Here is a 17,786-nt window from a genome sequence, read left to right on the forward strand (position 1 = left end):
GCTATGTGGGTTCGTTATAGGGAACTGAAGAGGGACGCGAGGCGTATTTGCTGCAACAAAACAGAGGCCAAAATATGTGAGTGTGAAGGGCCTTAGATGCTGGCCACAGGGAAAACACCAAAAAATTTTATCAGAAAGTTAGGAGACTTACGTAAGATTTCAAGACCAGGGCGAACTCCTGAAGAACCACCAGGCCGACCTAGTTACCGATGTCCATAAGGTATTTAAATTATGTAGGGAACACTTGTTCACCCTATTGGGCGGCAGAAATCTGAAAGTAGCGGAGAAGACGAACCCGAGCCCCCAGATGATGACGATGAAGTCGATGTTTCACCGCCACAAAGCTGCTGGAGCTGACGGCTTGCTAACTGAGCTATTCAAGTACGGCAGAGAAGAGCTGATAAAGTGCATGCATCAAATCTTATGCAGAATAGGGTCAGATGAACGCATGCCCGACGACTGGAATTTAAGTGTGCTCTGCCCAATCCAGAAGAAAGGCGACCCCGCCATTCATGCCAACTACCGCGGGATCAGCCTTCTAACCAAAGGTTACAAGGTCTTAGCGCGCGTATTCTGTGAAAGATTGAAGCCCACCAAAGAACAGATTGTGCCTTATCAGGTATACACAATACGCCAAATTGTGGAATAGACTCGCGAGAATAAGATCGCAAATCACAGAAAATTACTTAAAATAAATAATAAATAAAATAAAAAGCAAAAATATACAGTAAAATACAAAGATAAAGTAGTCATATGATGCATCTAATAAAAGAAAATCAAATATACATATTAGAAGATATATATATTTGGACTATATTAATAAGGCATGTTTTGGTTAAAGCCCATTTTTTGTCATAGGTATATTTTTATTAAGTATATTATTTTCTACAAATATCATACACAAAATACACAATACGTATATGTTTAAAACGCATTTCCAAACCAAAATAATCTGTAGGAGGAGCCAGTTGCAGGAATAACGTAAAGTAAAAAATTTAAAAATTAATTATAAATGTGTGGCTAACGAACAAACGATAAAAGTGGACGAACAGTAAAGAACAATCGACAAACTATCGATTACAATACAAAAATTTTAATATTTATACTGCAGAAGTGCTAACATCGGCTGGGTTAGTTTTTTCTACAACGGAAAAAGTACAGTACGAACGGAAAACTATTTTTTTCATTTGTACAATGCTGTATCAGTTTTCAGTCATTGTGGGCACCCAGTGATCCTAAGTTCCACGATTTGTGACATTTGTCTTGACTACTTGGCGGATATTTTTCACTTCGTTTGAGATTTGTTTTGTGATTTGAATATTTTTTTTTTNCGGCAGCGTCACTGTAGGCGGCTTGACAACAATTGGCGATCCTGTCAACGATTCTGCGGCCCAGCAAGCCTTCAGCTATGTACGCGATTTTTGTATGCATGCAACAAATCATCGCAACCAGCAAACTATTGAATCATTGGCGCTACTAAATCGTAGTGCATCACTGCTTAGCACAACTGTGCAGCCACAGCTATTTAATCCTGCACAGCTGGAGACCTCCAAACTTTTCATAGACTTGCATGCTGTTATGGGTACTTTGGCTACTGATTCCGATGCACTTTGGGCTTGCGTTGCACTTTTGCAACATCTAAGTCGTAATCTGACAGCACGTCGCGCATTGGTAGAGGATTTTCGTTTTGTACCGCTTCTAGCCTTTGTGCTTAAGCGTTCGCATGGACAGGAGAAAGTACAAAAGCTGCTAACACTTATGCAGGATCTAACTTATGGTATACAAATAAGTTGGGAAGAACCATATTTAATAGTGCTACTAGAGCAGCTGGTCAATATCATATATCAAGCGGCAGAGGAAAGTGAGGACGGATTGGCGCAGTTGGCACTATCTGTGCTAATCAATTTATGTTATAAAAATTTCGTAGTAATGTTTCTCTTTTTACGTTCGGTGAATATATCGAATTTTACAAAACGCATTCAAAGCTATGGCATGTTGGCGAGTAAGATGTTAATTATACTGAGTGAAGATACTCATACGCCGAACCAGAGGGATTTAGATTTATTCATACGTTCAACATTTGCTACAATAGAGGAATGCATTAAAAATTGGAACGTGCCTTATTTGCAGCATATAATAGATTTCTTTGTGGACTCTAAGGCACATACGTGTCTGCATCGCACTATGCTGGATTATAAAAATTACTGCGAAGATGTGGAGCGGCTACTCAACGTATGTAGATAGTTGCATAACCGAATGCTAGTTATTAAATATTATTGCATTAAATTATTGTCGGAATTTTAACTTTGCAGTGTCTGGAGTCATGTGGCATCGCTGAGGATGTAGATGAGCAAATATCGAAGCAACAGCACACTTGCTTGGGCTTACTTTTCCGACTGATACTTTATGTACTGCAATTAAGTACTGTGCCAGGATCTGAGAATAAAGAAAATGTTATTAGTTTGGATTCAAATGTGCCGCGAATATTTGAATTTTTAGGCAAGTGGCTGGATTCTGAAGTTTGCGGAGTTAACGCTGTAGAATTGTTAAATGGCTTAATAACATTGGGTATGTATCGCTGTAGTAAATTTTAAACCTTTTTATTAATTATGAGTTGTACTTGCAGTTCCCAAAGAATCAATACCTGCTCGCATTGCCCGTGATCCCTCGTACATCGTGCAACTGATTGCTATATCAGAGAAACCGGATACAAGTGCCCGCCATATATCTGCCATCTTACAGCTCCTGGCATCATTATTGCATCAAACAAAGACTGAGAAACTCATTCTTTCACGTATTACAGAATCATATTTCGACAAAATGTTTGCACCACTACTAAATACTGGGCGCACAGATATGCCACTTAATGCTGTTGTACCAGAAGAAATCGAAAAATATACATACTGCCTGTTGCTGCTAATCAATTTCGCTGGTATTGCCAAAAAAGCATATTTTGAGAAATGTTGTACTCTATTGCAATTCACTACAATACAAAATGTGTTGGCGCGCGCTATGGTTGGTGGCAATCAGACAGTTTGTGGTGCTGTTTTTCAAATATCTCAATTTGAACGATTTCCACAAAGTGAAGTGGCGAATGTAAGTGTTCAAATGCTGTTTATTAGTAATTTAATTTACAATGTTAACTTTTTGTACATAGCATATCTCAAAATTAACGCCATATAAGGGAGTGGGTAGCTCTGCTGCACCCAGTGTTGATGGTGATCAGTTGCAAAAGCTAAATATTATAATGAAAAGTCATAAAACATTTGTTGGCAAAGAGATGGAGGAGCGACTTAATGCTTTAATTGATGTGATCAGTAATGCACATCGTAATAATCAAATACAAAATGTAGCCATGTCGCAGATTATTGAATTATTCAATTATAAGAGTGAAATTTTTAGTTGCGCGGAAAGTTGCATGCAAAGGCGGCTGGAGATCGCCAGCCAAGAGGTAAATGAAAGCTTTAATATTTGTGTAGTGGCTCGTTTTGTATAGGAAAATTCTTTTTCAGATAACAAATCTAACACAACGCATCAATTTACAAAATGCTGAGTTACAAAAATACGAAATGATGAATTTTGAGCTGCATGTCAATCAAGAGGGGTGAGCGAAAATTAGCAGAGACTTGAAAATGCAGTATCTAAACATTTTTATATCTTTATTCCATCTTGCATTTATTTATAGTCTGCAAACACAGTGCCAAGATTTAAAACAGCAAAAGGATAATTTGAAACATAATTTGGCAAGTTTAATGAAGAAGTTGTCTGAGCAGTCAGAATCATTGCAAATAAGTGAAAAGCGTTTGACTGTCAAAGTGTCGGAAGTAATAGGTAATAAATTATATTTCCAGATAAAGCATCACACTTCATGTGTAATAAGCAATAAATAGGGCACCCTCTTAAAAAGAGCCACAACTCATAATCAGATCTATAAATATGTTTTGCATGCGGATCGTACAGTTACCACACAATTATATAATACAAAAATAAGTATAACAGTTGTTTTCTAGTTAGATAATACAATCACGAAAAAGTAGTTGTATTACTTGGAGGTCAATCCTACGAATTGATTTATGCGAAAAACTTAAATTATTATTATTATTTTTTTTTTGGGTGTGCCTCTTTTAAGGATGATGTGCGAAATATTTTCGGAATGTTGGGTTTAGAGTCTATTGGTCTATAAAATCGTATAAGATATACTAAAATTTTATTCAATTTGAAATTTGTGCATCTGTTTGGACTTTAAATAAGCAAACCTAACCAAAATATTGGTTGAAAATCTAACATTTCATTACAACATCACTACCATAATTTAACTCAACGTCCTTTGGTTTAACCAAATTACTAAAGCTCTGTTATCATTTATGTTTTTCTAGTTTTACAAAAGGAAAATGGAGAACTTAAAGAGGAACTGACTTCAAAAACCAAGGAATTGGAAAAAATGCAAGCCAACGCCAAGGAAAATGTAACTATATTACGCCCTATATTCTATAAAGGCTTAATTTTTATCTTCCTTGCCATAGGTCACCCGCATAGAAAAGTTGAAAAAGTCGATTGCTGCTTTCGAACTCGATATAAAAGAAAAGTCACGCATCATTGAAGAGCGTGAGCGAGAGCTGACTAAAATGCATAAACTCTACGAAGAGCAGAAGGAGGCGAAGAAGAAATGTGACGATGTCATCTCAGTATTGGAGGCGCAAATTCAGGACAAAAATGAACAAATACGCAGTTACGAGTTGGAGTTGAGTGAAACAGAAGAGTTACGCAAAACTATTATGAGCCTCATGGAGAGTAAGAAGCCGAAACGAAAAACATAAATTACTTACTCAGAGTCCGACACGATGCGCTGACTGTCGCAACGATTAAATGCAAGTTAAAATTTGATTAAGTTTAGTATTGTTAGAAAGTTTATTTGTGCATCGTTAGGACGGAGGAGGGTAGGAAAAATATGGTAGCATATTAAGAGCGTTTTATAAATTATTTTACAATATATAGTAATTTAGCGCTTAACTTACTAAGTACATATTTAGTTAACAATTTCCAATTATACATACATACATATATTATGGTTGCATATACAACTTTTTAAATGTTATAATGAACCAATTTCATTTGCATTTCATATACATATATACAATACAAGCAAGTTTGTCAAAATAAATTACAACTAAATGTACATAAGTGCTTGTTTTTTACTGTTAAATACAATATTTTTTTTACAAATGCATGCAATTTGCACAGCACCGCATACAATGGTTTAGCGTTATTAAAAAAAAACGGCATAATTACAGGACATATATGTATATGTATGCACATAAACGAATGTAAATAATATTTAATGTATTGGGGCACGCGTTCGTTGAACTGTTTAGTATCACTAGTGGTTACTTTAAAATGGTTAAAGCTTTTTGTTTAAATTTGTTGTTTGCAAAACATGTATGCTTTGCAAATCTATAACGTATACTTAAAAGTGGCGGTCACTGCCGACAGGCCTAGTAAAGCGATGACAAAGGCTGAAACGCGCGCTTTTGCCCCGCCTGATCTGCCTTCGATGCTGCTATCACCACCATCCAACCGTCGTGATTCGCGCTTCTCAGCCTTTTCACAAAGCGTGCCGCAGTTGGCATGCTCGCATATGTCGCATACCACGGATTTGGGTGCACGATAGAATTGACGCGCGCGACGTGCTATAAATGAAGGATTTTTTTTATTAAAATTAATTTAGTTACACATTTATTGCTATTTATATGCTGCGCTTGGACTACCATTATCGTAGTAGTCGTACATGACCACTGGACCAGTTGGTGACCGGTGACCTTCACTGTTTTGTAAGCATGTAGCGTCGGACAAACTTCGCGCCTATCTAAATAGTCGAAGTAAATAATGACCACAGTGTTGCGACGCTGCGTCTCGACACGCTGAGGAAGAGGTAAAAAGAAAACATGCAATTTCAGTGTTTAACATTTTTCCCACAGTTACTACCTTAATTCTTTCGCTAGATTCTAGTGTGGGCAGTGTTTCTGTGTCTACAACGAAATCCGCTGGGCAAATAAATTTCCATAACAGCCATATTTGAGCGACTGGCATCACCCTCCACAGGCACGAAGCTATTTCATGGAAGAGAAATTCAATAAGATTAAATACAATTCACTGAAATCGGGGGGCAACATGCCGTTACGCACCTAGCACACGCCGATAAATGCAAGTAATCCGAATGCGAGTTGCGATTCACCGTAGGATCGAGCACAAATCTCGGCCATGCGCTTGTCACATTTGTGTTGTAACTGTAGCTGAGTTGCGCAAAAGCCATGCCACGACCGGTAGCAGATATCGTAAGATTTTTCAACATATTCGGCAGCTAGGTAAGTGCAAAATTGCATTTAAACAAGAAAAATATTAACTTCAAATTTAATACCAACTCACTTCATAACTTTGCAGCGCCAGCGAATTCTGTCCATTCACATTCAGTATCGTTTCTGCACCCTGTCCATATTGCACGTTGACCTGACATTATTCGCTTGACTTGAAAAGCGTTCAGCGAAGGCCATCAGCGCTTGTATGCCCACTACGGTATCCTGCGATGAGACAAAACCACCGAAGTTATTACGTTGATCAGCCAGCCACTTGAGTACTGGCAACGCATCGCCGATGAGATTGTTTTCGAGCAGGCGAGTGCAGCATATGAGGATATCTCAATATTCACCGAACGTGTGCGATTGTACCAAGGTGAGGGCCCTCGGCCGTAGGCGCTGTCTTATTCCACCACTTTTGACCATCTGAAAATGTTTAGTGAGCATAAGAGGAGGTGCTGTTTTGAGAGTTTACGTTTATATGCAAACCTTCATTGACCGCCATAGCATCGAGTCGCTGCAGAGAAGGCGCTTTTGGAGTTGTGATTGGCGCGTGATAGCACATAGGTGCCAATAGCTGTGGCATGCAAATCGCTCGAACTGTCCAAGCCGCGTGTTATGAAATCTAGGGCTTTGTTGATGACGTTCTTATACTCAGGATGGGCTTTCTGTTGGGAAGTAAGTATGTATAAATAGAATATAAATATTTCTCTAAATGTATATTCGAAAAATTTCCTAATTGTATATTCTGCATGTAATTAACTTCATTCATTCATTTTTTTTTTAAATTCCATTTGACCTGATTTTATTTTTACTACACTAAATTTTATTGTTTAGTTAATCCAGTTCCATGCCAGGTGATCAAACTTCTTTGCAGATTTGCAATAAAAATGTTTCAACTCACCGCATTCTCCATAAAGGCCAATGTCACAAACGCCGTCAAACTCAGCCCATCATCATTGAACGCCTCGAAAACATCACCTCGCTCTTCAAAACCGCCACCAACACTCTGTGTGCCGGCTAAATATTCCAAAGCCTTACTCACAATTGCCTCATCATATGTAAATATAAGGTGTAGCTTGACGTAGCGCACGCGCAACATAAGCCGTCAACCAAGTAGAACCGACTCTTCTCCTCTAAACCGAATGCGCTGAAAGCACCATTCATATGACGATAGTACAGCAAATGTTGATAGCCAACTTCCAAATTGCGCTTGATGCGCATCTCAGTCGCGGGTGTCAATTGGCGTAGGCGCTATGGTAATTGAAATTAATAATTTTTATGCATATGATGAGTCTCACTACCCTCACCTCCAGATAACGCAGCACCAATAAGTTTGGCATAAAATGCACCATTGTCTGTTCACCACAGCCCGTTGGCAAAACTATTAAATGCTCAATATTACCCAATAAGCTACCTATTACATCACCCACTGCTGTCACTTGTATCTTTGTTGAGCCAGCAATTGCATTGCGTGGTACATTGATGGATATATTCGTTTTGGTTTGTGGACTTGAACTGAGCTCGAATAGAAAACCATGATTGATTGTCTCTGTAGCGCCTGGATATTCGACCAGCAGTATGGTTTCTACGGTATCACCAGTCAGTTGCGAATTGGCCACAGCCTTAATGTTTATGGGTCCGACACGTTTGGGCTTCACAATAAAGGATAACGTTTTTACAGTTTGTGCCAGCACGCGTACTGTGCGACGACTGTACAATTCGATTTCTAAGATGAATGTGGGGTGAAGAAAAGTATGTTATCAAGATTTGTAATGGCAATTATCAAAGAACGTTACTTACTTGGTGTAGGATCGCCCTTGCTGTCGAGTGGTGGAAATTCAAATTCTTGTGCCGTGTTGTAAAAGGTCACTTCAACATCCAAATCACTATCCTTATTATTAGTAATCACAAATGGCAGCGCGATAGTTTCACCTGTAATATAATTTGGGGGGATACAAAACTGTGAGTACGATTTTAAGAGTAAATTGATAGTAGTTAAGAGTTTAAAAATCTGGTCTAAAACATTTTTTTTACACATAGTAGTGTACACTAAGCCCTGCCTAGATCTATCTAATCTTTCATTTATTGCTGTCAAGCTGAACTGAAGCTCCAGTAATGATAGAATCATGAAACGTAATATTTCGATAGGGTCGGAAAATCTCCACGTACAGCGCATAAATTTTGGGTGCATCGGGCTCGAATCCGGATAAGTTGCAGTTTAACTTGAGGCAGCTGAAGCTCTACCTCTGTAATGGCGATGATTGAACTCTACGACTTCAAGAGGCGAGAGTTGCTGAGGGCGGTGAGGTGTTCTCGGCAAATGCCGTTGGTTGCCTGTGTGTACAGCGTCCGGTCAAGTCCTAGGTGTCGTCCTTGAGATCATAGACATGGCTCAAAAGTGTCTAGGAGGTTCACCTTCCCCATAAAGAGGCTAGGCTGCTTACATACACAAAAAAGGTTTGTGGAAACATTTTACACTTACAAATGTTGCACAACATTGTTGTTACAGTCGAACTCTATAAACATTGATGTGAGGCACACACACATTCCATTGATACATCTTAATTATCACCTTTTCTTCAACACATTTTTGAAATATGTATTTATGTAAGTACATACTTATTATCTAAATAAGTTTTCTATCCACCTTACCTTTTCTAATCGAATATGGCACTTCGGTGCTAATGTAAAACTCCTTGTAAGACTGCAATGTTTTCGTTGGTTTTGTCAAACCCAAACCAGTTATTGGATCTAAAGAAAAAGCGGACAGCACCCATGAAGTCATTGAGCTGGGTATGCGACGATGTAGCGTAGTACGCCCCTCATTACCGGCCGAAATGTTCAGGAAGAGCCAAGTATCAGCCGGTTCATGCATTAAATGAATGCGTGGATTATGCCAATAGGGTTTAGGTGTGTACGAGAAAGCGTAACGCCCTTTACCCGGCGCCAGTGTATTCACCTCGAAGTGATGCGCCGGACCTATATCTGTTTTACGTATGGTTGTCAATTTGTTTTCGTCATCGTCGTAGTCGCGCAGCAAATTGGGTGTAGTTTCAGGTTCTGAGAATTAAGATCGATAAAATTATTACACAAATTTTGAGAAATTTTAAGTTGGAAAATATAAGTTACCCTTTTCTATTATAAAATCTGCATTCGACATTGTTATAACGCCAGATTCTTTACCGGGTGAACCGAGTTGCGTATTAATATCGCGCAGCTCGTAAGTTTTCAAAGCGTCCATTAGTCCCTCATAGCTGAGATCGTTACCTGAAATGGGTATATGTATTTACAATGAAATTAGAATGAATTTAGGTCATACCTTTCCGTATGTTTGCAGCGTTTTGATCTACCAACATGAGCCCCACATACGAGTATGGCTTGGTCGTAATTGTTATGTCGATATCCTGACCTGGCGGTGCCTTGAGTGGCGCCTCAACTTGCACCTGCAAAAAATAAAATCGAAAATAGTAAATCCAAGAGTTTGAGAGAATTTGGAGCATATCAAAAACTTTACTCACATTATTTATTAACGTATGCTCGAATTCGATGACCTGCTCATCGTAGACAAACTCGCCATTCACTACCATATAGAGTAGCAGTTTTGCGCGCGGCATCATTGCAAATGTGGCCAGGAATTTAAAAGTGTGATAGTTGCTGTTTTCCACCTGGCGATAGTTTTTTTTTGTAAATTTATAATTTGTTGTAATAAATTTTGCATAAAATCAACTCTTACTTGAACAGCATGTGTTGTAATAATATCGCCACGCCCTACGATCTGATAAATAAAGTATTTCATTGGTTCGTTGGAGCGTACTGCCACAGTAAGTGTACCGAAAAAAATAAATAAATAAACGGAAGAGAATTATGCTTGGTGGAGAAGTTTCTTCGCTTTTGTTAACCGCATTAAGTGCAAAGTCAAAGATTAAACTCTAAATAAGCTTAATTTGAAATTGATTGATTTTTATTTTTTTTTGTCATTACTTACTTATCATTTAATATTTTTGCTGTAATGTAGTTTTTACTGTGTAAATGTTTACGCGGTATTTTGCCCACATCCGTAATAATGCCAATATAGTTTACCTGAAAAAGGCGAATTTAGTAAATTTTGAAAATTTTTTTAATCAGGTTTAGGTAGTATAACATTTAAAAGTCCATTTAATGGCAGAGAGGTCCTTTGGATTTTTGTATCTTCATAGATTTCTTGCAATCTCATGCAAACGTAAATAATATTTTTTAAATATCCGAGTTCTCAAAAATTATCATCGATACTTCAACTGCGTATGCCGGATACGGCTCCAACCGAAAGCCAGTTGGGTTCGGTGCAACTCTTGTAATGGATGGAACCACCTAAGAACCTGTTCTGGCTTTTGGTCACATTAGGAGGAGGAGGAGAGGCGATTATTCTCTTGTTACTCACACCATATGGAAACCTTCGGCTTCGCGGCCTTTACGGCATTCCACTCGCGTAACGCAAGTGTCTCCTGGGTTCCATAGAGCTCAAATGAGCAACAACGCAACTACCGCCACCTTTCTTCCCTCCCCGCCTTTCTTCCCCTTATCCGTTCTCTTTTCTTCCTCTACCTTCCTTCTCCTCCAACTCCAGGTAACGGTCTTTGATTCCTAAACCAGCCTGCTCCATATGTCTCTATCTATCGAACCTTGACATCAGTCAATCGCAACTCGTGGTTTGACTGCTACCACTTTCGGCTATGTTGTGGTTTACGAAGCAGTCGTGGTCGCGGACTTGAGACTACCATGCTACCCTGCTGCTGAGGTGGCATTCATCGCCTTTCAGCCACTACCACTAGGCTGCAATACGTAAGGTCGAAAGCGCAACAGAATTAGGGTAGTACCCCACATATCCTTAACCCATTGAATAGCCACCTAACTTCTATGGTATACAAAATTACAGTTTAACTGTAACGGAATTCAGCGCAAGATCAAGGATACAGCCGTCTTTATATTTGCTAGCTGTGATCTAAAATCGAAGTTCCATAGAACCTCCACTTTGGTGAGTTTTCCTGATTAAATTCGGCCCTAAGCATCGCGAGCGATACGAAGATTGAGTGAAGAATACATCGACAGCAGGGTTGCTACCCTAGAATGTTAGTTCATATCTACAATAGGCCCACCGACTTTGCTCCCTCGGACCACCGTGCATATATCAACTTCAATAAATCAAATTACACAGATCACCTTAGCCGCCCTTCGCACACAGCCTGCCTCAACTAACGTCGTGCTGGTGCAAATGCCCCAACAGCTGCCTTTTTGCGCCAAAATCCCGACCTAACAAACACAAACCCAGCGTGATGACGGGGACGACACGACACCAACCATCATTTGCAAGCTAATCGAGCTCGACCACCCTTATACTCGAAGCCTTGTCGACGCAGTACAGTTCTAAGGTCCAAGGCTCTGCAAGTAGGATGGTGAAGATGGCAACAACTGACGGGAGCTCGGGTTAGTTTCTGCTACTACTAAAATAGCAACGCTTTATAAGTGTTGCACCACCAAGAATTTTTTGCCACCAAAATAGTATAAAAGCCTTTTTGGACTAACGAAAAATCTTCTCAGAAGTCTTCCAACTTCTAAATAATTTCACATTGACTTCACCTTCTTCTAAGTACTTACGATAACTGAATGATATTCATCCTTATCACCTTCCGGTACCGTAAATTTCATTTTGAATTCACCATTTGTGCTTATAGCATAAACGGTCTTATTGTACATTTCGCTGCTGCCATAGACATTGGTCAGATAAGCGGTCGCCTCGGGTGGGAAATCCTTTAATTGAGCACCGTCGTTACGCATAATTTTTGCCTTGAATAATAAATAGCAGATATAGTGTAGCTTTTGTGAAGGCTATTTAGTAGCTTTACTTACCGTCACCTCGAACGGCACACCTGGTATATAATAGCTGGGTATACGTACAGTCTCAACGCGATAGGCATCTAAATGCACCGTTATTACTGTGGAGAAATTCTGCACCGAACCAGTCGATTTCTCCTCCACCAATGCGTCCAATAAATATTCGCGTTCGTAATCCTCTTTCAACTTAAGCTCGTCGCGTATATCGAATTCGAAAAAGGCACTCCCATCAATGGGCACCACTTTTCTTGTAATCAAATCATTCACGAACGGCTGCAGCGAACCGAAGAAGGTGGGATAAATAGAGAGTGTAGCTTCGCCTTTGATGGGTTCGCCATACGCGTAGCTAAAAAGAAGCGAGATTCGCGTAGATATTTCTCAAAACCTGTAAACTCAATTCTCCAATAAGATTACTCACTTCGCCTTAACGGTTGCACGTATTTTTCCATCTTTGTAGATCGCATGCTTCGCCGTGTCTATATCAACTACAAATTTAGGCAAAATGTATTCCACCACCTCGAAGGTGCTTTTCTGCGACTCCTCCATTACCTCTACATTCACCGACCATTCGCCCATTTTTGGATAGTCGGACAATTGTAGCTCATTGCTATAGACAGCATTGGTTAGGCGTATATCCCGATAGCTTTTTATGATATTATCGCCAGCATCACGTACGGTTAAGTGAACGCGACCGAAATTTCGTGCCGGCTTCAGATTGGCGTCCAGCAATACAACGCGATAATGCACTAAATCGCCGGGTCGATAGATGGCTTTGTCGGTTTGCACCAACACCGTGAATTGTTTTGTGTCGAAGTTGAGTTGTGTTTCATTGGTGAATATGGCACCATTGATACCTTCAGCGGTTAGGTTGTAGCGATCGCGCTTCAGAGCGGGTATCTGGAGTTTGTTTTTTTTTTAAGGAAAAATTTGTTAGAGACTATATAAAGTTGTTAAACGTAAATACGTACCTCGAATTCCACTAACTGCGTTGAGTATGGCCGCACTTCTGTGAATTTGAAATCGGTATAACTGGAACCAATTATGCCCAATTTTACTTTCACCGGTTCTATGGATTTATGTACACTCACAGCAACATGATATTGTGAGTTCGGTCGCAGCGTGTTCGGTGCAATTATCGAGTAAATACTGTGGACAAAAAAGAAAAAACAAAAGAATTATATATAAACGTCTTTTATGATTTTTCTGTTTTAATTTCTTAATAAACCAGTTTATTGGGAGGGAATATTTTGTAAAATTAATAGACATATATTGACCTTTAATGAGTCAAAATGAAACGCAATTGAACGCAGTTTATGTACATTAGCCTGCATCACTCTCCATACAAAAAAAAAATATCTTAAAAAATTTAATTTTTTTATGAATCAAATAGTTTTATTTATGTATAAAAAAAGTGTCATTTCAGATGACAAAAAAGCTTTAAAAATCTGCATACAAATAAAAAAAAATCTACGGATTTTTGATGCTGTTTTTGAACTTTTTTCAAAGGTAAGTCTAAAAAAAACTTGAATAACTCAACCAAAACTTCGCCGATTTATATCTTTCCACTGATTCTTTAAAAGTCTAAATCGGTATAATTTTAGCCCAGTTATTAAAGAATTTTTGAAAAGGTTATAAAAAGCAGCATCATAAATCTCATTAAAATTCCGTAAAAAATTTAATAAATATTTTTATGAAGATTTTTCAAGCTTAAATTCTTTTCTCGTCTGAGAGTTTTTTCTTTCAAAACTATTCGAAACTATTTTTATTCATAAAAAACAACATTTTTGGAGGTATCTTCTAATTGGTCCAGCGTAATGTAGCGTCCAACATAAATCCTTATATTTTTCTGAAATATTTTGGTGGAAGTCTTCAAATATAATACATTTTGTAATCCAGGCGGAAAAACCGCAATTTTTTTTTTTTTTGGTGAGGCATTCTAATGTACATACATAAGTTATAATATACATATCGATGGTCCTGTGCAATAACGACACAATTCAAAATTCAAAAAATAAAATCTGTTACTACTTGTACTTCCTGCTAAAGAGGGTCGTTTACAACAGCAATCCTGAGCAGGGGAGAGAGAACACTACTTTGCGGAGTGCCCGTATTGACTCTACGCTGGGTGCAGGCACTTCCCCACTCCCCCACGACAGTTCTGTCTCGCAGAAAGCTCTAGATAAGCCTTATTAGGTTGGTTTCATCCCATCCAAGCCTTGGGGATGTACGCGGTCTTCACGCAGTTCGTATAAATAGGAGCCAGCCAATTGCACCACGTTTACAGCGTTTTTGAGCTACGCAGGTATGATACCCTCGGTCCCCGGGTACTTGAAGGGTTTTAACCAATTTATCGCCCAGGCCATGTGACGGTCCTCCAGAAGGTCGGAGAGGGAGGTGCATCGGCAGGTGCCTAAACATAGATTTCTACTGCGGAGAAGATATATTGACTCCTCATTGGATGGTTAATAACACCCTTCCACGCTTTCCCAGAAGATTTTCCATGACTCCCTCTTCTTCGATTCACGTGTCATTAAGGAACCTGTGAGAGTGTATACAGATGAGTTCATTGGTTGCCCTACTTTCTATATTCTACCTCAGACATAGTTCAATGGGATGCACTTCGGCCTGAAATACAGAGTTAATTTGCCACATGCTAGTGAATAGGAGTCTTCTGAGTTGGATACCATAGACTTCAGCGACGACACCATGGCTAGTCTTGCAGCTGTCCGTATACTAAATGAGCGCTGTCTTCCACAAAACTAATAAGCCATCCTTCCTTTTTTTCTCTGTGTCNATGAGCGCTGTCTTCCACAAAACTAATAAGCCATCCTTCCTTTTTTTCTCCACGATACTGTGTCAAAAACTGAAGCCCTTTATGAATCAACTATTTGGGTGATATAAGTTGGGCTTCAAGAACCAGAATCCATTTCCATCCCTTACTAAAGTAAGCAGTAATGATTGCTAAAGTAAGTACAAAAAATTAGACATGGTTTCGACAAAGCTTGCAGACATGAGCCACTTAACAGTAGTAACAGATTTTATTTTTTGAATTGCTATTAGGCTTAGGGAAACCGGCTCGGATGCTGGACACTCGTGGAGTTCTGGAAGTATTTGAATTCTTCCCTGATTAGATAGATTACTGCGCCCCAGAAATGGGCCCCAGTGGCTCCTTCTCCACCTACATTCCCTCAAAAGAGGACTAGGCAGGGTGCGGTGAATTTCTTCATGGACAGATCAAAACTTAGAGGCAGGGTTGGTGGAGGTGTCTTCTGTCCGGAACTCTCCATCAAAACTATGTTCAGGCTGCCGAACTTCTGCAGTGCCTTCCAAGCGGAAATAGCTGTCATCAAGGAAGCGGTGGACTCACTGCAAAATAACGTCCGTTGGGGAGGTTAGCATATATTCGCACAGTTAGGCGGCCATCAGGGCGCTGAACAGCACTCGAAATCTGTAAGGGAACGTCTGACCTCTCTATTAAATCGGAATACTTCTTAATAAGGCTAGTTTGGGCGCTGGGTCGCGGTGTGACATCGCGGGAAACTAGGGACGCCAGTCTAACCTAACCTCATCTAAACTTTGCAGCTGCAGGCGCAAATAAATACATATGTATGTCTGCATTTGCAATTTGGCATTAAAGTCGCAAAAGCTCAATTTTATAATCTGGGCGGCGACATCGCTTGTATGTAAGGTTGCCAGCACTTTTAGATAAATCTATAGTACTTTTTCAAAAAAATCGGAAAAAATATAGTACATTTCAAAAACATATAGTATTTTTTCAAAAAAAAAAAAAAAAAAAAAAACTTTTTAAAAAAAATATAAAAAAAAAAATGCTTTTTAAGTGTATATCTGTTTTCTTTCTTATGCATTTCTTCTATAAAAAATATAATTCTTTGAAAGTATCATATGCTTTATCGCAATCAATTTTTTAAATTAATATAAATCAAAAGTTAATTTTTTATTAGTGAGATAATCGCTTTTTTTCTCCATTTCACATTCATAATGGAAAAAACTCTATCTGTGAACGCCGAAGTTGCAGGAATAGAGAGCCGAAACGAAATAATTTTAAGTAAATTTGGTTATTCATTCTAAGTATTCTTAAAAATGTTGCAATTTTTGACCTATGAACTTTTGTTTTAAAGAATTTTCTTTTAATATTGTTATCTCAGTATAAAAGTCCATTTTAATACACATTTTTTCCAGCAAATTACTGAAATATATTCGTATTTATAATTAAAGAAATATAGTATTTTTTCATAGTATATTACGCAGACGGAAAAAATAGTACAATACTATATATTATAGTACGGTTGGCAACCCTACTTGTATGCGAGAATATAACTAGTATCTATTAGTTTTTTTAAGATGTAATACCTTATTATTAGTTTCATTTTTTGAAAGATACAATAATTATATGGGTATTCATGGAAATGCGTAAATGCCTCGTAACCGCGTAAACTTCGTAAATTTGTCGAATTTTCCCAAATTTGAATGCATTTGATGCTCGCTATTTCAATTTAAAATTAACGAAAAAAAATGTATTACGAAAAACATGCAAATATTAAAAAAATATTCCGACTAATTGATAACCTTATCCTTTCTGTGAAGTCGATTAATTACAATAAATTCCAAATAAATAAATTTAGGGGTACGAAAGGGAAATCGGGGGGTAAATGGCATGCCCTTGGCGGTAAACTACTCCAATAACCTGGCAACACTAATTATTTCCTATTTAGAAATTATACAGCGCATAGAAAACGTGAATAATTTAATTTAGGGATGCAATGTCGAATAGCTGCAATTAAACTAATTTTCTTAACAGCTATGTATGTAGGTACTTATTTGGAGGCGGTCCACAATAACTGCACACGGCTTTATCTGATGATTTTTTTTTGATAATACTTGTAACCAATATGTTTCCTCTAAATGCTAGGAAAAGAGTCGTCTACAATGCAGTATGAGGAAATGTGCAAAAGATGCTTAATCAAGCCAAAAAAATTTACTTTCCGCAATTAGGCAATGAAAATAAAATCGTCTTCGTGTTTAAGCTAACATTGAGGCGGAAGCACATCTATGCGTATAAACTTAAGTATACATATACATATATTCGTACAAAGTCGCGTGATATGCATATTTCTTGGGAATCTTGCGGTGTAAGAAAATAATTTACACACAGCCAACTAAACCCAAAAAAAAAAAAAACAAAAACAAAAACAAGAAAATTGATGTAAAAAAATCAGCAAAAGGTTAATATTATGTGCACATGTACATTAGATTGGTTAAAAAAAAATCTACTATTTTTGTTCAAAATTCCCCTTGAAATATTTTCGACATAGTGAAGCCCTGCAAAAGTGGGACTAGGTTAAATACTAGTACAAGACCACGCTACCTAGTAACCAACACTAGTAACCAAAATGGTCCAAACATTTGTAAAAAATATGGTTACATTAATATTGCGAGGTCATTGGCTCTGACCACCTCTGGTCCAACACTGCATAACATGGGACCAGCTAGACAACTACCCTTTTGGACCATGGACTGAACTTCATAAGATTTGGTATAAACCGA

At 38.3% G+C, this 17,786-nt stretch overlaps 2 protein-coding genes across 2 annotated transcripts; one reads left to right on the top strand and one right to left on the bottom strand.

Moving 5' to 3' along the window:
• Positions 1-209: 209 nt before the first annotated feature.
• LOC108374923 (uncharacterized) lies at positions 210-5,269 on the top strand. Its single transcript, XM_017630983.1, has 9 exons — positions 210-220; positions 1,338-2,232; positions 2,313-2,568; positions 2,627-3,096; positions 3,158-3,451; positions 3,513-3,604; positions 3,686-3,831; positions 4,377-4,465; positions 4,524-5,269. The coding sequence occupies exons 1-9, from the start codon at positions 210-212 to the stop codon at positions 4,815-4,817; spliced, it is 2,547 nt and encodes an 848-aa protein (XP_017486472.1). The 3' UTR covers positions 4,818-5,269.
• A 135-nt stretch (positions 5,270-5,404) lies between these two features.
• LOC108374924 (Thioester-containing protein 3) lies at positions 5,405-13,487 on the bottom strand. Its single transcript, XM_017630984.1, is given in 28 exon segments — positions 5,405-5,687; positions 5,766-5,795; positions 5,798-5,918; positions 5,983-6,036; positions 6,038-6,107; positions 6,183-6,358; positions 6,424-6,509; positions 6,512-6,670; positions 6,673-6,735; positions 6,738-6,776; positions 6,840-6,873; positions 6,875-7,018; positions 7,255-7,407; positions 7,409-7,474; positions 7,476-7,604; positions 7,661-8,079; positions 8,154-8,285; positions 9,006-9,413; positions 9,483-9,620; positions 9,673-9,796; positions 9,872-10,018; positions 10,087-10,178; positions 10,319-10,433; positions 11,985-12,173; positions 12,237-12,567; positions 12,640-13,118; positions 13,190-13,367; positions 13,447-13,487. Coding segments are annotated over 28 exon segments (4,353 nt in total). The 3' UTR covers positions 5,405-5,451.
• Between the last annotated feature and the right edge of the window lie 4,299 nt (positions 13,488-17,786).

Source organism: Rhagoletis zephyria, unplaced genomic scaffold (assembly GCF_001687245.7).
Source record: "Rhagoletis zephyria isolate East Lansing unplaced genomic scaffold, Rhagoletis_zephyria_1.1 Rzeph_scaffold_08274, whole genome shotgun sequence".
NCBI lineage: Eukaryota > Metazoa > Arthropoda > Insecta > Diptera > Tephritidae > Rhagoletis > Rhagoletis zephyria.